The sequence below is a fragment of the Filicampus tigris genome, chromosome 3 (assembly GCF_054856515.1).
Source record: "Filicampus tigris isolate MCC_2025a chromosome 3, RoL_Ftig_1.0, whole genome shotgun sequence".
NCBI classification, from domain to species: Eukaryota; Metazoa; Chordata; class Actinopteri; order Syngnathiformes; family Syngnathidae; genus Filicampus; species Filicampus tigris.
The window spans coordinates 12,726,386-12,750,117 of record NC_141219.1 but is presented as its reverse complement, the minus strand read 5'-3'; the positions used below and the strand labels follow the sequence as shown (position 1 = coordinate 12,750,117).

Genomic DNA, 23,732 nt, shown 5'->3' with positions numbered 1-23,732 from the left:
TTTTACTGTACAAAATGTTTTTTATAGTTTTCACAAAATACATTTAGAAAGCTCCATTTTAAATAAAATTAAATTGAAATATTTAAAGAGACAGTGTGTCGACATTTTTATCTCCATTTGCCCAGACGTAAACCCCGTACGTGTCCATGTTCTACATACACACTGACATGAAAATAAAATAGAACAAAAGTAAAAGAGCATGACAGATGATGTGAGAAAAAAAACAAACCCTCCCATGGTCTTCAATTATAAATAAGGACCGCGAGGCTCCGCCGCAGTCGTACAAACTCGAAGCCGATGTCGTCGATCCCAAGACGTGTTTACAAAATGTTGCAACACAAGACTAATATCTTGAGAAAAAAAAACATTGTGTACTAGATGAAATACAAAGGCTTTGGTCTGTTTTACAATCAACAATGATTAAATCTGATATGTACTTGTAAACAACTGCCAAACACTTAAGTTTAAAACTCTGTCAAGCAATGTTTAATCATAATTATAGGAATTAAATATTTCTAGTTGCACACATTTTTTTGACCATAGGACACTATATTACAACTATAGCTAAGAGACAAATTGTACCTGACCCTAAAGAAATGTACTTTATGATGCATGGAACATTTATAGAATATTCTTGGTGGGGGGGAGGAGGAGGGGTTTATAAATGAAATCAACTTTTATTGGAGATTTTTTTTTCTCTCTCTCTCTTGAGGGAAGACAAGTACTTTACATTTGGACAAGAAACAAAAGAAAGTAGAGCAAATACGCAGTCTACCATTTACAGACTACAAGCTTCCACATTGGTCCTCGCGGGAGGCGGCGGAGGTCCCAGTTGGATTGCTTTAGAGAGCCTTCCGTGTGTGCGTGTGTGTTTGCGTGTGTGTGTGTGTGTTTGACTGCAGCCTCTTCCTCGTGGGGACAATAAATAGTTTTTCAAAGAGTCTTCCCTCCATTCATGATATGCAACAGCGTCCATGCACAGAGCGTCGGGATATAAGCACATTAAAAGATAGTCATGGCAGAGTGTCGACAACATGGTTTCCTAGTAGTCCATCTATCAGCACTTGATCGCTCATATTCACAAACAAATGGCCATTTACTAACACACCAGAAAGAAAAATAGGAAACGATGACTGGAAATAGTAAAAAAAAAAAAAAAAAAAAAAAAAAAAAAGTTTTTTTGTTGTTGTTTGTTGTTCCATAAAAATGTAACACCGGGCACTTTTACAGAGGTCCATTTGTCTTTTTTAATCCCGTCCTCGTTTGAATGTGCCCGGAGCTACTTAGCAAGTCCTCGTCTTCCTCCTCTGCTGTGTATACTGTAATGTGAGTGTGTGGAGTGTGTGGATGAGGAGGTCCGCGTTGGAGCTCACAAGGTGAAGTAGCTCTTCTCTCTACTGTAGTCTAGACCAGTACTGAGACATGTCAGGCTCGCTCCCTGGGACTTGCACTGGGACAGACACTCCAGGAGAGATGAGTCCTACACACAAAGACACACGTCAGTCAGTTCAAAAAGGACACCAGCTTCACGCAATACAGTGTACGGAGAAATGTGAACGGGGGCAAGTCGAAAATGTTCTTTACAAGAATATGCCTAAACGTGGTATTCTGATTAATGTTGCGTTTGTGGAATCTGAATGAAGAATAAAGAGTTTTCATCCCTCTCAGGGGGCGGCCATTTTGCCACTTGCTGTCGACTGAAAATGACATCACAGTGCTTAAGGGCTCAGCTTGCCAACATCACATGACCAAACTTAGCAAACAGGTGAGCCATGAAGCTTATAACTTGAACCCTTTGGCACTGTGATGTCATTTCCAGTCGCCCCCTGAGATGGATAAAAACAGGTGTTTTTTCATCTTAATTCATATTCCACAAATGCAATATTAATCAGAATGCTGTGTTCAGGCGCATAGAACATATTATTGTCAAGGACCTTTTTTACTTGACTCCCGCTTTAATCAAATTGATTTTGGACGCTATGCTCAGGATGAAGCGAACTATTGTACAAACTCGTACGCATTGGCTGAAATGATCATTAATATTAATGTAGAGGAAGACCATGTTTGTCAGTTCCCCTATTCATTTCAATGGGGAGTATTGATTTGAAAACTATTACAAAACTGTTCTAAATGATCTAAACATGTTGAAATGGGAACTAGTCGACTGTTAACTCATTCACCATTGACGAATTTGCTTGTCTTTTCACAGTCCAGCCATTCAATACCAGGAACTTATTTAAAACATTTTCAAGCGATAGGGTGAAAGAGGATCTGAAAATGACAGGCAGTGAATGAGTTAAAAAGTGAGGCACAACAATAAAAAATAAAAGACATTTGGAACTATGCTAAAATGAAACACAAAGAGCCAAACCTTTCTGCAAATCATGTTTGTTATCTACACTGCACACAGCACTCAACTGTGTAGGCCACGCCCCTTGCATGGACCGCATTCGTTCTCTACTATCAAAGTGGCAAGTGTCCATATTCGATTATTATCCACCTCACGTGACCCTAATGAGGATAAATGCTACAGAAAATGGGTGAATGGATCTTCAAAATTCCCCAGCCTAACTTTTCCCATGAAAAGTTGGCATGTGTTGGTTTTCAAGCATGTTCGGGTTAGTCAAGCTTCTAAATTGTCCTTAGGTGTGAATGTCTGTGAATTGCTTGGCGACCGGTCCAGGTTGTACCCTGCCTCTTGCCCAAAGCGCCGGCGAGCCAACAGGTGAGCGAGCAGGCGCCGTAAAATTGAAGGCCGCGCACGCGCTGGCATTTAAACGGCGAGTACAAGCGCCGATGAATCATGTTAATTAGCAATTTAGCACAGAGGAAATGTGCTTCTGCGCCATTAAGTGCTCACGTCTATAAGTAGTATATATATGGCTGCGTGTGCCGCACCCCAACCCCCCCCCTTAATGGACCGGAACTAAACTATGGGCGCGATCCAAAAGCAAATGAAATACACATGATGTAGTAGTGCCTAATTAGGGAGGGTGGCAGATGACTGGCGCGCCGCCACGGCGACTACTTCTTACTTCAAGCCCCCCCACCCCCACGCCCCCACGCCCCTGAGCATGCTGGGTAAACAATGAACTGTCTGCCTACCTGTTGAGGTGGTACCAGAAGCGGTCATTGATTGGCTGTTCATATGTGCCTGCATATGCGGGGGCGTGTATGTTTCGTAGCTGCGCCCGTTCACAGGCGGACTGGTAGGCAGCATGCAGGAATAGGAGGAGGTCTGGCTGGGCTATAAAGTGGACGGAAGGGGGAGAATGTGGACATTAGCTCAGTAGTCTGGTCTGATTGCGCTCGATTGACGGGCCCGCGAGCACGCACTTGCGCCGGCGAGGTTTCGTTTCACTTACTTGCATAGGTAGATTGTTGGCCATGGTGAAGCTGGGCATCGGCGGCAGTGCGCTGTAGGTGTTGGTGAGGGCTGAGTCGGCTCGGCCCAACATGGACCCCGAGGTGAACGACACTGGAGGGACAGGAGACAGTAAAACCGCTTTAGAACAGGGATGCGCAACTGCCGGCCCGAGACCACCTTCATTTTGGAAAATCGAAGTGTTTACTGTCGCGGAGCAGTTTTAAGTTGTAATAACAGTGTTCAACACTAGATGGCAGAGATCCTTCAAGAGCACTACAAACCCAAGACTGTACTTCTCCACCAGAGAAAAAGAGAGAGCAGTTTCGGGCCAGAAAGCCAGGACTATATTCGGTTAAGAAAATGGTGTCTTTCAGGTACATTAGAAAACAGATTTATGTTCACCGAATTTAAAGACAAATCTATCTGCCTCGTTTGCTTAGAGATGCTATCAGCCATGAAAGATTTCATCCTAGGTCGCCACTGCAACACCAATCTCAAAAGTAAACAACAGGGATTTATTTTGACAAGAACCGTTGACAGTTCGTTTGAACTGCATGAGGAGTTAAATACTGCAAAAATATTGGATATATTCACTGCTTAATCGTTTTACAAAGGCGTATGGTGGCTTAAAGTGGAAGTCAACCCAAACATATTTTTTTCAAGAATATGTTCTATGCAAGCCCACTAGTTGAAACAAGGCATTCTGAAAAATATTGCGTTTGTGGAATAAGAGTTAATCCACACGTTTTTAGCCATCTTTGGGGTCGGCCATTTTGTCACTTCTGTCGACTGAAAATGACATCACAACTGTTCAGGGCTCAGGAAACAGCCAATCACAGCTGACCTGTTTTCTCAAGCTGAGCCGCATTTGGTCGCTAGCTGAGCCCTGAGCAGTTGTGATGTCATTTTCAGTCGACAGAAGTGACAAAATGGCCGCCCCCTGAGATGGCTAAAAACAGGTGGATTTTGCTGCTTAACTCATATTCCACAAACGCAATAGTAATCAGAACGCTGTGTTCAGGTGCATACAACATATTATTGTAAAGATACATATTGTATATTGTAAACAGACACGATCAAGACACTCTGCGCATGCTCATTGCTCAACCGCAAGGAATGCTGGTCTTTGTAGTACAGGAAGTGCTTGTATGAGGAAGTGCGTTGTTTGGCACGAAACCCATCGCAAATACACAAGCAGAGGTAAACAAGTTCAGAGACGCAGCACAAAAGCACACTTTTGGAGTGAGGAGGAAACCGGCGGCTTCATTCATGTGGTGAGTGACATGAATACCAAGTGTTTTATTGACTGTTGAAAGTAACAAGCGGAAATGACGTCCGTTTCAATCATGACGCCGTGTCTCGCCGTACACACTGGGTTATTCAAATGCGGGAGCAACTCTGTCCATTCAATCATGTAAACGGGATATTCACAATGTTTCAGAAATCGGAAGTTTGACTTTAACCCGAATATTGACTGCATGTCAACATAGTCACTATGGTGCTGGGAACAAAATGGAGGAGGAGGCACGGGCGTCGGAAAGTCGAAACGTCGTAGGTCGCGTACGTCGTAATTCGAGGACTGCCTGTATATGTAATATGATGAGACGATTATAGATTTATATGGCCTGTGATGATAATGAGTCTTTTTACGTTTACTTACAATTCTGGGGATGTAAATCCAAAGACTCAGGGTCCCATCCATCCATCCATCCATCCATTATCTATACCGCTTATCCATTTTTGTAATACATGGTGTCCACAAAGTGTTTTTGCAATTTAAAAAAATGTAGAAAATGCTCTTTTTGTGTTTGTTTGTTTTTTGTTTAACTTTTAAGATCTGGTTAACTTTGGAAACTTTTCACAACGGAAACAAAGCATGACGCCCCTGATGCTATGACAGTGTTGATTGTTTTAACAGTGTCATGTTTTACTTGAATGGCAGTTAAGAATGCTACTAGAGGTGCAATGATTAATTGATTGATAATTATTCTGATCATTGGTGAATTGTTAAGAGACCTTGTTTAATTGAAAACTGTCCAAATTCTTGAAATTGCAGCCTCTCAACAGTAAATATTCTCAAACATGATATTTATGTTTTTTCAAAACAAAATGTTAGCAAGCATCTGCTTTTACTTTGGGAAAACAATGATCAATATTTTTCCCCGTTTTCTGACAGTCGTTACAGACCAAACCAGAAACTCCATCATCAATGTATGTTTAATCATTTTCTTCACTCTTAATCCTAACTCATTCACTGCCATTGACATAATTATTTGTCTTTTCACAGTCCAGCCATTCAATCCCAGGAATTTATTTAGATTTTCTTTTTCAATTTTTGGGGTAAAAGAGGGTCTGAAAATGTCTGGCAGTGAATGAGTTAATATGAAATAATGTCCTGTTTTTCAATAAAGGGTTGGAAATGAAAACGTGTTTTTGATCGACAAAATAATTGACAGAATAATCAATTATTACTAAAAGAATCGTTACTTGCAGTCCTAAATGTTAAAAGTTAGGATTGGAAGGTGCATTTGTGACAACTTATTACAAAGTTAAGACGTGTGTGTTTTATATCTTTTACGTTGCAATATTAAACAGTGGTGGGCTTCTTTTTACACATGTATGGCAATCATATGAAACAACTTGGTTCCATTTTAGAGCAAGTTACATTCGGAAGGCACATTTGGATGTCGCTCATGTATGATGCAACACATTGCATTGACATCTTTGAAGTGACGACCCGAGTGTTTTATTTCTTTGACGTTTTCGTATTAACGGTGGCTTTTTACACTTGAATGACACTCAAGAATGTTAAAGTCAGATTTGCGTGAGGCGCATCTGCGACGCAAACATTACTCCGGCCTCATTAAAGTCGAAAACGGAGTGCATTGTTGCCTTCTACGCTGTCATATTATGAGTGGTTAACTTTTTGGTTTGTTTTTTAACACTTGTATGAAAGCAAAGCAGGCGCTGGTGTACGTACCAGGTGTGGTGGGCTGCGGGATGGCCTGGTACACGCTGGTGCTGAAGCTGCTGCTGATGGGAATGTGACTGGAGGAGTTGCTGGCCTGTCGACGCTGGTTGCGAAGCTTCTCCTCCCGCCTCCATTTTGCTCTCCTGTTGGAGAACCACACCTGCGAGGGCAACATGGCCTCTTAGTTAACGCGGCTTGTTCAAGCAGCGAGGGGGAAAAAAACAAGATGCTCACTTGTATTCTCGCTTCCGGGAGGTCGATTTTGGCCGCTAGTCTCTCTCGTGCAAACACGTCTGGATAATGAGTTCTCTCAAATTCTGCAATATAGACGTTGCATATGAGTACATCCATGGTTCCACGTATGAGACCACCGCAAAATGATTTTGCTATTTTTAGGTACATGTTTAAAAGCAATTAACATTTTGTTTTGTTTTCTTCTTTAAACTACAGACAACATAACTAGCACGTTATACATAGAAATGTTGTGATTTAGACTGCGGTGTATCTCAAATTGTGGTACAAGTAGTCCTAGCGGTACACAAAAGAATCACTACATACGTACACAGTTCAGTTGTGCCGAAGTTTTTAGTGCAATACATTTGCATTTGATATTTAAAAAACATTTGTTTCTCAACTTTTTTATTGGTGCGATTTTTATTGAACATTTTCGTGCAATACATCGAATGTGAGTAATTTATTTAAGTAAAGTTTTTGGTGTAAGCACAGTGTTAAAATTTAAACATTGAATAATGTTACAGTAACTTGCAATAATATTAAATGCACTTTTTACACTTTCTTATTTTTTGATGAACACTTTGGCCTACTACACTACTGTATTTTAAAGTCGCTCGTGATGGTGGTACTAGGATGGCTAAGTACTTATTTCAGATGGTACTTGGTGTAAAAAGTTTGAGAATGTCTGATTTAAGAGCATTTACTTTCAGAAAATGAACATTTTGAAAGACCTAACGTTTTTTGTCTCTTATTTATTTTTCCAAAGTTGTAAATACCGGTACACATAAATACATATCTATTTTGTTTTCATTCTTTCTTTTTTTTTTTTTAATTATGTGAAACCACATTTTATTATTGACGGCATCTAACTGTGTTGTCACAATTTACACACACTGGTCACTTCATAAGATTCACAAATAACATCCAATAGAGGAGTTTAAAAAAATCCACCTTTACAAAGACAACAATCCTCAATTTTGTTTGACACTGTCAGAGATTTCATTTTATGTTTACTGTATTGTGCTTGTACTGCATCCGGTTGGGGTTTTGTGTCTTATGTTTGCCCTCATAGAGCTAAGATAAGCAAATTATTCGCCACATTTGAAAGCGCGGGGGTTGTAATCACAGCAGCCTGTTGCGTGTATGACGCTGCGGGCACCTTTCTCCAACGCCTCGATCTGCTCCTGCGTGAAAGAGGTGCGGTTTCTCTGCAGCTTCCTCTTGAGTTGCAGGCGCATCTGAGTCTCCTCCGAGTCCTCGCCGTTCGAGCTGATGGAGTTTGTGTTTTCTCCGACGCCGTCTTGCGGCTGGCAACCGTCTGTGAGGAGGGCGGATAGAAGCACGTCGTTACACTAACAGCATTAAATATACTGACACAATATAAATGTTTTTCTAATGCCAATGTGCTTGTTAAAAATTGTGTGTTATGGGGGGGAGGGGGGGGTGGTCACGTCCGTACGTTTTCGATCATCCAGATCATGGCTGAATAGCAACTGTTCTCTTCTTGTTTTGAATTTGCGGCTGAACTTGACACCAAATTCGATTGAAATGACCAAATAGTGTAATTCTCAGATCATGACGGGTTTAGTGTAAACATCTATTTAAAATGTATTAAAACTACAGTGGAATGTTTAAGGTTCAAAACCCCTGAAGTCTTCATTTTCAGGGGGAAAAAATGCTTCTCAAGTCCCACACAAAAAAAAATGCGTTTGAACAGACGTTATGTGGTGCAAATCTTGTTGGACTACAGTTCAATTCATTCTTTTTTTCTGGCTTTTTTAAAGAAATTTTGCAGGACTACACAACACCGGAAAAAAAAGTTGAGGGAACTCAAAATTTCACATCAACAAACTTTGATAAAAAATTAAGTTCGGCAATACAACAATATATTTTAAGCTATTTTGTTGTGAAAAAAAATTAACGACAAAGAAGAGTTTGCAGAATTAATTGTTCCCTAGTATTTTCCCCTAACTTAAAGATAAAAGTAAAAAAACACTTAGAAATTGTTTGGGGCTTCCACAGCTTAACAGCTTCCATTTTGTTATGCAAACGATGCCATAAATGTCAATAATGTATATTTTAAAGTCAACTTCAATTACATTTTTACAGTGTAAGCCATCATCTGGATGTCTCTCACAAGACCGCAGTTCAGCAAACATGAAAGAATTTCTCCTAACTGTGTTTTTCTTTTTCTTTGGCTTGTTTTGGGGGTAATATGTATCTAAAAATAAGCACCAGCCACAAATGTTGCTATCATTTAAGGAAGAATTATGTTTTCTACCTTGGTTAGCTTATTTTTACACTTGCAAAAGTAGGACTATAAATAAAATGAGACATACGAGCTGAGTTCTTCCACATTGCATTAAGCTGTGACTTGTGCCCTTTAAACCATGTGTGGCAATTTGGAATCCCAGCTAAACCACTTTAGCAGCACACCGTCGTCATTCATCGTTCAAGTTGCACGCCGAACTATTTCTTTTTAAATGTGACGTGTGTCTTCGAGAGGATCGTGTCAGCGCTTTCACTGGGTTGTTTATTAAATATTGTGGTAACAAGAACAAGCTTGCGATGTTCAACTTAACTGCCACAATGCTGCATGTTGTCAAAAGCGTGAAGAGAAATATGTCAAGACATAGCCGGCCTCTTTTCAGAGACCTGTTTTAAAAAAAACCAAACTCACTTGCACACACACACACACACGCACACACACACACGCAAACTCCCACCCGCACCCACACGCCTCAATGGTGGTTCCCATATGGGCGTCGGTATATCCATTGAGGTGACCACCGACTTTATTTTGAATAGCAGAGGAGGCTTTTCAGGCCTTTACAATGGCTTGAGGAGTAAAGGGAAACCATTAAACTGTGGACACAGGCAGGGACGAGCAGCCAGTCCGCGGTGGGTGTAATATATGTGCGCTTCGAGGGGGTGGATGACAAAAGGATCCTCTCCCACTGGAGCTGCGCAGGCCGCAGTCTTTTTGCCATTGTATCCGAGGGGAGCGCTTTGAGTCCAGTGTGTTAACCCTTCGCCACTAGCATCATTAATCACGTCCACGCCACTCAGGATTTCTGTCCTCAATTGGAAACAAATGAGTGAGGCGAGAGCATGCTAGCCCTCCCTTGCACTCACCCCTCCAAACAACCCCAAAATAAGGCCAATCTATTCACCACCACGAGGAGGGCAAGGCACCCCCCCCCCCTCCCTGCCCCCTTAAAAAAGGCTTATCGACTCATGTCTGTCCACTTGTTGGACATCATTATCACGTCGAGAAAGTGAGTGTGCAAACGCTCATCAAATCAAATAAGAGACACAAGTAGCTTATATTCACCAACACGCCAATAGTGTGTATGAGGATAAAGGGGGGAGTGTGCAGCTATTATCCGTGGGCCAGACCCGGTGACGATGCTAGATGGGATTTGTTTTCTGTGCTTTACACACAAAAAAAAAGCGTCGGGAAATAAACGCATTCTTTAGTATCGCGACGTCTCAGCCAGTGAGGCGGAAAAGCAACAGCACAAAAAGAAGGCGAAAAAAAAAAGAGTGAATAAAGATATAGCGAAGCAATTGTGGCACCTTTGAGCCGCTGGGGCCCGATCAAAACACTCTTGAGAAACCGCTTAAAAGTGAAACGGAAAGTGACAGACTAAATCCTAGACCGGATTAGATGGCAACACATGACGATCGTCGTATGGGCACTGAAAATTGACACTTGTAGCCCTTTTATTATTATTATTATTATTATTATTATTATTATTATTATTATTATTATTATTATATTGTTGTTGTTGTTTTTGTTGTTGTTGTTATTGTTGTGGTGGTTTAACAGAAGTATTAATATTATAATCATAGGCCTACGCAATACTAACAGTGGGTTTTATTTTTTATTTTTCATTTTATTCATTTTGTTTTTTTTTGTTTGTTTTTTTTTTTTAACGGCAGCATTGGTGCTTTTGGACCTATAAGCACGGTCTTAAAACCGCTGGTCCAAAAACAACACAATTTGGGTCAAAATTTGGAGTGACCCACCAAGGTCAGTTGTTTTGTACAAAACAACTCTGAGATTTTTAAGGGTGTATATAGTTGTATTTCATTATAATTCTACTTTTTATTGTTATTATAATAATAATTATTATTATTATTATTATTATCATTATTATTACTATTCATATATGAGTGGTGTGTTTTATTATTGCTGCATTTTATAATTACATTACGAATTTTCCTCTGCATTAAACACATCACATTGATTCCAATTAAAGTGGGACTGCCGTGCTCGACGGCACCTCGGGGAGTGGAGGAGGGTGCAACTCATTCATTACGTCATCCTTTTTGTCGGTATGAGGAATCGAACAGGAGACCCTTTGGTCACAGGCCGTATTCTAGAAGAGCTGTTTAAAGGAATTTGTTATTATTATTATTACTATTATTATTATTATTATTATTATCATTGAAATATGTTTCTTTAAAAGAAGGATTATACGGTTATAATTGTGAAATGTTATCTCAACTTTGTGCTTTTATAATCGTCGGCATCATACAGTATATCCACATATGCATCTTAAAATAGTATTAATAATGATAATGACGATAATGAATGGTGCTTAATGTGATCGTTTCCGCTTTAATGCTCGTTAATAGCCCCCACCACGTGTCCGAACGACGCTCAAACAATTAAGCAAATGATTATTTGCTGCGCTTCACTTGCGCCACTTCCTCTTTTCGGCGATCTGAATCTATAGAAGCAATTTATTTGGTTCGCATTTGAAGGCCCTGCCGTCGGGCTTGCCTTCTTTCGCGCCTCCGCGCTCGTCACAAAAAGAGAGGGAGGGAGACAGACGGAGAGAAAGCGAGACAAAGGCCTCCGCTAATGAGCAATTACACGTTGCGTGGAGGAGTTTTTCCCATCAGCCGTCATTGCGTGTGGACGGAAACATTCCTTTGTGCACGCACACCTCGCCGCTGTCACGCACGTCCACGCCGGGGACAGTGGAGGCATTGAGGCCGCGTACGCACGCTCGGGCCTAATTGTTTGCAACCGGAAGCAGCGCAATAAAATTCACCGATTGAGGGGGTCGGAGGTGGGGTGGTGGTCCTCACCTTGATTGGGCTGGCCCGGCACCGATGTTCCGGGGTACCAGCCGGGCCGGGTCCCCCAACTTCCTGTCTGACCGTTGAGCATCCTCAGCTTGTCATACATGCCATCTGCGCCCATCTGTTGCTTCTCACTCGCCAGGTTGCGGAGGACTCGGTTTATCGATGACACCTGAAGGGGGGGGGGGGGGGGTCAACAAGGGCGCAGATGAGAGGAGAGCGTTCGTAAAGATTCGCGCGCCGTGGAGCCGACGACTAATTGGCTGACGCGCGCGCACTTTGCATTGAGCATTAATACGAGTGAATGGTTGGACGCTCGCTGCGCGCACAAACACAACAAGAGTCATCAGATGGAGCTAATGCAATCATGCACGCAATTTATGCTCGTGCGCGTGCGCGTGTGCGTGCTTACACTCGGTATGTTGTCGTTGGTGCAGATGCCCTCCGATAAAAGCCGGTCGCGGATCTCCCACGCGAAGATGGACGGACACTCCCGCTTGTACTGCGCGATCTTGGCGACCACTTCCGGCGTGGCGACCCGGGGCTTGCTGCCGCCGATGGCCCGCGGTCTTATGGAGCCCGTCTCATAGTAGCGGCCCAGGATTTTGCTCACGCAGCCGTTGGACACCTGGATGGAGATCAAAAGACACAATTCACATCCATTATTTAGGACTATCCGGGGAATGTCTTGTGATGGCGTTCAAGTCATTATCACCTTTTCACTGTCCACCACTTGGACTTCATCATGGGTCTATAAACACAGAAAATATGCCTTGAATGGTACATTAGGCATTTTCTACAAAAAAAAAAAAGTCCTTTTCTTTTTTTGAGCAGGCATGTCTTTTTTTATCTTCTTCTCCTTTCTCCAGTGTCCAAAGAATAGCATAACGCTCGCGTGTACGCACTGCCTGCGTACAAGCTGCTTTGAAGGCTAAAACAATTTTTTTTTTAATGCGATAAAATAAAAGGAATTAAGGAGCGAGTTGCCCACCTGTAGTATCCGGGAGATGTCGCAGGGTCGAGCACCGCTGTGGGCGAGTTCTACGATTTTCTGCCTGGTGGAGTCCGGCAGCGGTCTGCCGTTGACGAACACGCCACCAAGCTGGTTGACGCCGCTGTGACCTGCGTGGGCACACGAGAGGCCAATCACGTTTTTTTTAATAACACCGAGCACGGAGAACGACAAGACACCAATCGGGTTATTCTTGCACACAAAAGCTTGTAATTTACAATGCACTAACGCTGTCTATAGTGCGCGATTCTGCCCTATTTAAAAAAAAAAAAACATGCACATGTTGCCTTTCAAACAGCACAGCAGCCGTTCAGCGTAATAACATCGGCACCGTTATCCATCCCTGACACCAAAACGAAAACATCGGACTGTCGTAGAAAAGGTACAAAACCATGCAAAAGTATTTTTCAAAAGAGTCGCATTACGGATGAAATGTCTCGTTGTAAAGGATGTGGAAATAGTTGGGAGCCCCGCAAACCTGAAGCCGAAAGGGAGCGTGGACTCCCGCGAGTGGCCGCCCCACGCTCCGTGTCCGCGCCTGCTGCCTTCTTTCCCCTGCGCTGCCTCCCGCTACATTGACTCGTGGAGCCAGGGCTCCTTAGCAATAAATAAGCTCCAAATATAGACGAGGGGGGGAAGCAAATATGATGAGCCTGGCTGACATTTGTCTTGAAAATAAAGCTCGCCGCACGTCAAGTTTGAGCTTAATTTCTGGGAATGGGCGGAAGTCGCCTCGGATCATGCACGGGAGGCTAATTGAAAAGATCAGTTGGAGCACTTTGTGGCAGCCACGTCACTTTGTGACACGGCTCCCGCGCTGCGAAATCGCATCGTCACGACAAATAGTAGCATGATAAAAACGACCCTTTCTGTCTGCATTTGGATATCACTCAGACCCAATTGGACGCTACTCGTTTACCCTCCGAGGGGAGACTTTGCTTTTAAGGTGGCCTGAGGGTGGGGGGGCTGCGCGCGGTCACACAAACGAGGGCGCGCCTGGATTCTTAACATATTAAAAGTGACATGGAGTGTTTTTTCTCTTACCCCCCACCACCCCCACCCCGCCCCCCCACATTCCCCCCTCCCTCTGCTCTTCGCATCCCTGTTTGCATTTGACAACAAATGCACACTGCAGCCATGTTTGTGTGCTCCTTGATAGGATCAAAAGAGGGCCTACATCCCCTTTTGGCCACTCCGTGTTATAATCTTCCCTCATGCGTGGATGTGATTGATGCTAAATCCACTATCATCCCTCTTGCTCATTGCTAATTCCAGGATTAGACTGAATTAATAGACTTGTTAGGACGCGTTACGGCGCCTTCTAAAAAACAAATGTCATATTTCACCTAAATCATCCAGAGAAAAACACGGATCGATAAAAGCTGTCACGTCCAAGTCTTAATCAGGGCTCAATTCCCTCAAGTGCCCGCTGGCGCTGATTACGCGCCTTTAGTCTATTGCGGCAAAGCATATGGTGTCATTTTGGACGCTCCCCGACATGTACACCCAGGAGTTATTAGGCACAAAAGACGAGCGAGGCCCGCCGCGACCTCTGGACAACCCGTGGGCCCGTGGAAGACCCCCCTCGCGGCAGACATCACGCGCCAAAGCCATTTAGGTCCGTGCGTAAAAGAGCGGATCATTACGCATATAGGCTACACTTCCAAACCATTTTTTGGGGGGGCGCACACATTACAGCACAGACACGAGTGCATATGGAGGATGTAATGTAATAAAGTTATTCCACACACCTTCATCACAGATGTCATACACCTCTTGTCCAGCAGCAAGAGAGAAAACGTTCATGTTTAACCTTTTTGCTCGTTGTTTGTCACCAGGAATGAGACAGCATTTCAACGCACAAGGGCCCGACTTCAATAAGGCGCAACTTCCGGTCTAGCCACGTGTGTATGTTGTGCGTGCGTGTTGGAAATGATGCGCTCATTTGCATAAAGACATTCTTTTTTTTTTTTTTTTCCGCGCTCATGTTTCATGCAAGCATAGCTTCAGACAGCTTTAACGCTAATGCAGGCGCCTGTGCAATTATTTAAGAGCAACTCAAGCAGAAAAGAAAATAGCCCACCCCCACTTTCTCCATCTTGTTCAATAATAACTTTCATTGCGAAATAAATAAATAAATAATAATAATGATAACAACAGCATGAAATGGCTGTCAAATAAGTGACAATACACCTCCCTAATGTCAGTCATGCAAATGGAGGCCTAGAATCCATTTCCTCCTCCTTTTTTTTTTTTTTTTTTTTAGCACCATAACAACCAGGGCATAATGTCAGGGTGTGTTAGTTCTGTCATGCAAACACTCACAATTAAAACAGCAAATAGAGAATTCAAAACAAAACTTACTGTTTTGCATCATTGAAGCTACGCCAGACTCCCACGTGGCTTGATTGTGGTACTCTAAGCGTCACAGGGAAGATCATAAAAACAGGTTAGCATCAACAGAAAAATAAATACAAAAAAAAAAAAAAAACACAATAATACATTTTCTAAATACACATTTTTGTCATCTCCTTTCTTATTTTTAATTGTTTCTCGTAATTCTTTAGTGCAGTTTAGCAGCCTGGTTTGTGTTGCATGTTTGTATTTTTGTATATTAAACTTGCCTGGAAACAGAGTTGACTGTCCACTGTATTACAATTTAGTCAATCATCTGCCGTTTTCACTACTTAATGCCTCCCTATAGGACAGAGCAAAACAAGACATTAGCACAGCCAAAGCTATACTGATGTACTAAGTTACCCCTCATTTCATTCAAAGTGTCAAACTCCTTTTTCACCCCGGCCACACTTTCACTTGGGAAAGCACAACGCTCACATTTCCCCTCAATTGGATTCGGGTCAAATTTTCCACCGATTCATCGTTTTGAAAGCAGAAGTCAATGGGTGATAAAGAGATTCAAATATGTCGCCCAAATTATTTAGAAAATGTTTTCATAACACGACAAATTATTTCCAGGCTGTGACGGGCCGGATTTGGCCCAAAGGCCTTGAGTTTGACACTCTTTGGGCTTGTTTTTTATTGATTTTTTTTCGTTTTTTTTATTTTTTTATTTGCTTTCTAACATCATTCCACCCGTTAAGTGTGCAGTGACAGTGCAAGAAAATAAAGCGCCCAGACTCGGGATGGGGGGAGTCTATGCAGTCATCAACAATGCAGCCCCTTACAGGCTCCCTCAAACCCGGGGCGACAGCTCGGCCTGGGCCGCTACAAACACGCACAGCTTCCCAACTAAACACACCAACAAGTTCACATTCATACAAAGAGCCGGAGGCACGCATCCCACCCCCTTCGGGACCATTCACACACGCATTCTCTCACACACATGCGACCGTGACCCCGGTGCAACCACAGTGTGAATGCTGTTTTTGTTTCGCGTGTTTTTTTTTTAATTGCAAATAGGAGAAACTGAATTATTTCTCGCGGTTCAATATTTGGTGGTGCTTGTTTGGTGGCGGTTGTAAAGCGCGTCCAGAGACACAAGAGCGCAGTAGGGCGCTCAATTTGGGAAAAGACAAATGCATTAGAAGAAGCTTTTCATTTGAGGGGGTGCGGGGGGGGGGGGCAGATAAGAAAAAAGAGGGCGGTAGTGAGGGTGAAGTTTTTCTGTGGTCACAAATAAAATGGCCTCATAGCAGGCCGGGTGCACTTGCTCGATCATTAATCACACAGGAAATTCCATCACACACACGCACGTTGAAAACGACGCGGAATACGAGCAAAATTAATTCATCTAAAATGATTTGAAAATGTATACCTAACTAAAAAGCTCATTTTAGGTGACGGTGCGGTATAAGGAGCTTTGAAACTTGTGTGGCGCATGTGGTTAATCATTTATTTAAGGTCGAAAGCTCAAACGTTGTTGTCGGGGTTAACTATACCATCTAATCTGCATTTCTTTTGCTGCGCTAATCCGGAACAACAATGTCTTAATTCAATATGCTTATATTTACTCACACACACGTACGCGCACACGTACACACGCACACACGGAAGGTGTATGCTCCCAGGCCTCACTTGGTTTTTTAATTATTATTATTATTTTTTTTTTTGCAAGTGGCTTCAAGTTGGAAATTGTGACACATGACTGTTTTTACAGGCAGGTGCCTCCTGTAAAAATCAACACGGGAAAGCAGCCTTTTTAGTGGAAAATTAAATTGCATTTTGCTAGCTTTTTGGTATGGTTTTATTTATTATTATAAATTGAATTAATTATTTGTCTGATTATTTGGAAATAAAACTCACAATAAAAGAAAGCGAATTATAGCAGCTACTTTTGCTTATTTTTGACTACATTGATTTAACTACTATCTAGTTATACACAGACGCGGTTGCTCTGTGATTTCTAATGCAAATGTTCATAAAATTGGAATTTATAATTCGATTGGAAATGAAGTTTGCAAATAAAACATTTTGAGGGATTTTTGTTGTGCTTAATTAGTCTAAAAGGGGGCCTGGGTTGCCCTTTTTTTCTGCAAGAAGCCTCTTGGCTGAGTGGTCGGCATGAATCAATCTGACGCCTTTTCTCAACGGGTCATTGCACCCAATTCTCCACGATGATCGCTGGTCTGGCCCAACGTGGCTTTTTTACTCCCTTCTAAATACGTCAAAATGCAGCTAGCTGAATAGGTTAAAAAAAAAAAAAAAAGTAAGAGGCGATTGGCTGCGCCAGAAACCACTCGCAAAGTTAATAGAAACTAAATGACGATCAGATATTACTCCACATTAAAAAGAAATATAAACATGCATTTTGTAGTGAGGAGAGGAATTTTTTTTTTTTTTAACTCACCTTTTTGGGGCATCCTGTCGCTGTCAAATCCAAACTATGCAGCCTGTTTGTCCACGGCCCACACAGAGAAAGAAAAAAAAATAAGGGGGGCAAAAACACCCACGATGATGGAACGGTCTTCTCTCGTGGAAGTGAAGGAAAAAAGGTCGAGTGGAAAAAAAAAATTAGTTTCCAAAAGGGTGCTGGAGAGGAGAAGGAGACGGAGGGGATATCCCTGCGAAGGAGACAGAGATTGACAGTGAACTCAGATGTCAGAACGCAGCGAGTTTGGCGTGGATGTGCGCTGGCGTGGGAGAGAGCGAATGAGAGAGTGGGCAAGAGAGAGAGTGGGGAAGCGAGGGAGAGAGAGAGAGAGAGAAGGGAGGGGAGGGGGGGAGTTGTGGAGGGAGGAAGGAGGAGGAGGTGCGGGGTAAGAGAAAGAATGAACACACCTATGCTGATGGGAGAAGGGAGAACAAGTGTATTAATGTATGTGCTCCTTCCTCCTGCTCCGCCGCTCTTCACTGGCCCATTAGCGCGACCCGACCTCTGTCATCATCAACCCCCCCCCCCCCCCCCCCCAACCTACCCCCCACCCCACACTCCACTCACACATAAACATCAACCCACCCTACCACTACCCCCACCCCTGCGCCACAGCCAAAAGCGGGAAACTGGGCCGAGCCACAGCGAGAAAAAAAGGGAGGGGGGGTTTGTCCCCCCCCACCCACCCTTACACCCCCACCCCCCAAACCCCTCTAATCAGACCCGTGCATGCAAATGGGACGATGCGTTCACTTGCTGAATATTGAAAAAAAAATGGAAGTGGGACACTGCTCAAGCATTACAACAGAGTCATTTGCTCCAACTCGTGTGTGCGCGTGTGCACCCACGAAAGTGCACGAGAGGGACCTACACAAGCCTACAATATTTATGTATTTTTTTTAAGCAAGGCATCACGTCATCATCCTGTCCAGGAAGCTATAACAATTATGAATTATTAAGAGCAAATTAGTCATATAAACATCAAAGTATTAATCCCACATTGATGACAATGTGCACATTTTTTAAATTAAAAAGGTGAATAAAATATATAAATTATAAATATTGAAAGTATACAATTTATTAAAGGATTAAAGTATAAATATTGCACAGACCACATCACTCCATTATATACTCTAAAAGTACACCACAGTGACGTTTATGGGGCAAATGACAGCCTTTCCAATTCGGGGGGTTTAATGCCTTGCTCAAGAGTTAGTCCCCGAGTGTAGTGCTACTCCATCCCGCCTGTTGATATGAAGACTGAAAACTGAAACCTACTAAGGTGAAGAGTTATGCTTTCGATTCTTTCGATTTACCATGCATTTGACCAAAATGCGACTTTAGCATGTAATATAATGTAATGTAATTCAGCATGCATGACTGAAATTAACATAGTATAAGCATGGTTGGGTGAGAAATGCAAGAAACCTAATTAAAAAAAAAAAAAAAAAAACCCTAGTAGCCCAAACTAGTAGCCCAGATACAAGCACAAGCCAAAGAAACACGTCTTTTTTCTTGAATATGGAGTCGAACTTTTGACTTTATTTCTAACTGTCTACCAAAGATCCGCACTTAACATGTAACCTGCAAAGTTATAATTTACAAACACTTAGATCCAAAGAAAAAAATGAAAAATAAAATGAATTCCTTTTTTTTTCTGATGGAGGAACTATCTTTAAGTCACATCTTGGAATGCGTTGCATTTTTTAAATTCCTCCCCAGTGCAAAAAAAACGCATCCAATACATGTATATCCACCACGTGCTTTTGTTGACTCTTTTGGGTATCACCCCCCCCACACACACACACACACACCCACCCAGCCACCTCCTCCTCCTCCCCTCCTGTCAACAAGAGGACCCGTGCGTAAAGAGCGCAGCCTTTAGGCAAGCTCGGCTGCTTTTTATGGACACATTTGCGCGGCAAAGGCCGACGTCACTCCGGCGGCCTGACGTGCAGCAAATAGCACGCGTAAATAAAAGTGGAGCAAATGAATGTGTAGCCATGGCCACACGCTCCCCGATAATAAAACGACGCTGGATGAATGGCGGCCTTATTAGGGCATAGCTCATCGCACCCCAAAAGCAACCCAAAAATGGCGGAGGGGGGAACCCCAAAAGGAAGAGTAGCATGCAGCAAAGAGGGGGTGCGCAAAAGGGCAAAGCATGTAGGAGGGGGAAGGGAGAAAATGTTCCTTTTGGGGAGGGGAGGGTGGGATTCCATGATGAAATGAAGTCATGGAGGCCTACACTTGACTTTCTTTGACATGTGAAAAAGTGGGAGAAGTCGGAGCTCATCAATAAAACACTTTGGAAGTGAAAGAGGGCTCCCTAACAACCATCACATTCCGGACTGCAGGGCCTTCAATGAGGAGACAAACGACCCTGCCAGAGAGAGAGAGGGAGAGCGCGCGCGAGGGAGAGAGAGAGAGACAACGAGAGAGAGAGAGAGAAAGAGAGAGAGAGAGAGAGAGAGGGAGAGAGAGAGAGAGAGAGAGAGAGAGAGAGAGAGCGGGTTTTGCTTGAATGGGGGCCCTCAGTGGGCCGGCGAGATAATGAGCTGAGAGGAGCGGCTCCAAACTGTCACTGTGAGGGTCCCGCAGCGAGGAACAACACTTTGGCCAATTCCCCTTCATCAAACAAGCCGTAAACTAAACGAGCACATTCATGGTGCTTCTTTCCTTTTGCTGCCTTGTTTCTCCTCACTTGGACTGGTGGCTCAAGACTAGGCCCATGCAGAATCCCCCCACCACCTCCCCACCCTCCACTGCAACACACACTCCCACACCCTGGATCTGTAAACCTGTGCACACATGGAGATCCATCTCCACTCACTTCTTTCCATACTGTAACACAACATGTAGATCAAGGATTGGGGACCTTCAAAAAAAAATAATAATAATAATAAATCAAAAAAGGAAAATAAAATAAAAGAATGGAAAAGAAAAACACAGAAAAGACAAATGAAAGAAAGAAGATTCCCTGAGGCCCATGCAACATTTTGGAAAACATTATGCAGTGATGGAACACACCCTTGCGAGCATATTTATCCATGGAATCCTCACTACTTGTTTATAAAATGGTTAGCATTGAATAGCCAATGTTTCTTTTTGGTCAACCCACCACGTGTGCCTCAGGTCTAACTAATAGGGAAATAAGCACTGCATTCAAAAATCAGTTTTTGTCGACTGCAATTCAAATGCTGGGCAATGGTAATAGCATCTTCACTGAAAGATTTGGTTAACACACTGCAAGTTTTCTTGGCATTTGACTGGATTTGGGATGGATTGCTTGTTGGACGGAAGGCTTCATATAGAGCAGGGCTTGGGGACCTAAAGCTCGCTGGCCACATACTGGCCTCGTGTGCAATTGTAAAAACAAATGAAATTGCAAAGAAACTCCCACGTAATATGATGATGATGATGATGATGATGATGATGAGCTTGATAACGATGATGATGACGATAATAATAATAATAATAATAATATTAAAATGTGTTGTATTGCTAAATATGTTTTCAATAATGTTGTATAATTCCTGGAGGACAAAAAAACTGAGTTGGTCTATGAGAGGATCCTAATAAAAGCTGATCAATTCAAATATCTGCAGCTATAATTTGCATCAGTATTTTTTTTTAATCAAGAAATCTGGTTTGAAAATATTGCTGTGTTTTGACACTGACAGAACACACAATGAGAGGTGGTTCTAATAACTGAAACACCTCATAAGGAATGTTTGGAGCGCTATTTTATGTCAACTAAGATATTGTCAGAGAAGTGTTGACTTAACAATGTGTTTGTATAATTGCACTGCATCCGTTTTTTTTCTATACTTTAAATATACCTTAAAAACATGAATGTTTTGATTTAAATAGCATTGTAGCTGCAATTTCACTAGATGCATCTTAAACGTATTACTGTGGCTCTGCATCATCCCTTTCTAATATTTCCTATCATGTTTGGATGATCTGAATATTTGAAACGTCCCTCACAGGACAACCTGTGTAACCAATCAAAACGGAACATTAAAAATTGTGCGAAAGAATCACATGAGATGCTACATGCGCACCTAATAAAGATGCTAGCTACAGCTGCCATTGTGTTTCATCTTCTGATGTCAAGCCTCATCCCAAAACAATGATAGTCTGCCTTCGCTGTGCAAAGTGTTCTTGCGGCTGAGTGGTCACAAGGCTGCAGCTGTCAAAAACTCAGCCGTCTATTAACCTTCCTCCCCGACAAAGACGCACACAATCCCGCATGAGTGTGTCAAGTAGTTTTCTTTGGAAACAATAGCTCGTGTTATTGATTTCTGCTGGTTAAGCTGTAAATCCTGCCCACTGGCGAAGTCCTTGTCTCCTCTCTCTCGTTCTCTCCCTGCAGAGACCTTGCATGCCAATAGGGCCTCCGCCCGCTCAGCACAGTGTGAGCATAATATTTCCTACATGTACTGAGGTAAATTGGTGGGCAGCAAATGGAGAGGTGAGGGGGCGAGGGGGGGAGGGGGGGGGCTTATATGGCTTGATGTTGGGAAAGCAATTAGCCCAATTCGGATTAGCAGCAACTAATGTCAGGTCTTGAAAAGAAAGCCTAATCTGGGCGCTATTTCCCCCCACGGGCAATGTGCTTTTTGTGCCCCCATCTGGAAACTTTTGAAATAAAAAGAAAGAAAGAAAGAAAACGAATACACCAAAAGGAAGAGGGTGTTGTATATAGTGCATGGTCATAACCAATCTTAACTGTTTGAACTATACAATGTTCGTTTAAAATGTGTAATGTAAAACAGAAATCGTTTAGGTGTACCATAATCAAAACTGAAGAGTGGAACGACAATTTGGAAAAATCAGATTAAGAGAAAGAGTTTTCGAATTCAAGATCAACCGGAAAGGGTGAGACAGGAGCCATGAGGAAGAGCGAAAGAGCGACGAACGATTTAATGTATTAAAATTGTCTTGAGCATGAAATGTGCTATACAAATAAATAAATAAAAATAGATATGAAATATATTATAAAAGATATATATATACAGTTATGATGGCTATTAATATTATTACATTTTCTGATTTTTAGGCGGATAATTATTAAAAGGGACAAATGGTTCATTCAGTTAAAAATGTTTTATTTTTATGCATTTCTTTATATACATTATCATTATAATGTTGCGAATATTAGCATTATTAACGAATAAACAATACTATAATAAATTCAACGCAATCAACTTCGGAAATGTCCATTTAAATGTGTGTGTTTGTGACCTGTCAATCATTGCTTTGTTATTTGTGAATTCTGTGGAGCTTTCATGAGGACATCTGCTCGTTAACAATGACTAATTAGGTTGGAGCAACAATTTTACAACCAAATCAGCTGCTATAGGAAGACTTTCTTTTCATGGAATTAGTTTGGAGTGGATAAATAACAATAATAATAATAATGATAATAACAATAACAATAATAATAATAATTATTATTATTATTATTGTTATTATTATTGTTATTATTATTATTATTATTTAAAAATATATATCGTGTCTCCACATGAAGAAGCCCTCTCCTGGCAAAAAGGCAGGCGGGCAAATGTTGTCACAGCACCGGCCCGCCACGCGTGACAGGAGCAAACGCTGAAGTAACCTGACAAAGTCTCACCAGCTCTAACACACTACTGCAGGCTGGACATGCTTGCAGCCACTAGTAGACCAAGCTGACTAATGAAGACCTTCTGCAGTGCTGTTGAGTTTTTGCTGTGGTACACGTGTCTTTCGGGAAGCACAGGATGAATGTATTTTATTTGCGTTGCCAGGTTGTTGTTGTCTTATAGCGCCATGTTGACCAGAGCCTGCATGCAAGGAGCGACATGAGTCAAATTCTTGGGTGAATGCAACTAATTACACGCTTATTTTTGTGGATCTAAAGGACACCAAAACGCCAATCAGCTTGCTTTGTTTGAAAAAAAATATCACAAATTAAAGGAAGAGAGAACTTTGAAAACAACAACAACAACCGCTTGAAGTTGAAGGTAAGATTAAACTCACCGGATAACACGCAGCAGATGTGTCTGGGCGGTATCCTGTCCGTGTAAAGTGGCTTCTTCTTTTTCCACCTTCCCGGGTTGTTTGACGCGTGGACCTCGGATAGAACAAACGTGCACAGGCTTTAGATCCGTGGCCGAGTGGAAATGTCATTGAGAGAGAGTGGCGAGGTGGGAGGGAAAAAAGTGCGCTTCTTAGC

The 23,732-nt window shown here is 42.3% G+C and overlaps 1 protein-coding gene across 7 annotated transcripts; it reads right to left on the bottom strand.

Moving 5' to 3' along the window:
* pax6b (paired box 6b) lies at window positions 1-23,732 on the bottom strand. 7 transcript variants are annotated; one of them, XM_086025400.1, is made up of 15 exons: window positions 23,537-23,726; window positions 17,489-17,702; window positions 15,306-15,379; window positions 15,046-15,099; window positions 14,433-14,456; window positions 12,661-12,791; window positions 12,385-12,420; window positions 12,082-12,297; window positions 11,676-11,841; window positions 7,732-7,890; window positions 6,573-6,655; window positions 6,348-6,498; window positions 3,366-3,478; window positions 3,106-3,247; window positions 1-1,480 (listed from the first exon to the last, which is right to left on the bottom strand). In XM_086025400.1, the coding sequence occupies exons 4-15, from the start codon at window positions 15,056-15,058 to the stop codon at window positions 1,395-1,397; spliced, it is 1,320 nt and encodes a 439-aa protein (XP_085881526.1). In that variant the 5' UTR covers window positions 15,059-15,099; window positions 15,306-15,379; window positions 17,489-17,702; window positions 23,537-23,726; the 3' UTR covers window positions 1-1,394. The 7 variants fall into 7 exon arrangements, with proteins under 7 accessions (XP_085881526.1, XP_085881522.1, XP_085881528.1 ...); XM_086025396.1 differs by lacking the exon at window positions 15,306-15,379 and having other exon boundaries at window positions 23,537-23,732; XM_086025402.1 differs by lacking the exon at window positions 14,433-14,456 and having other exon boundaries at window positions 23,537-23,724.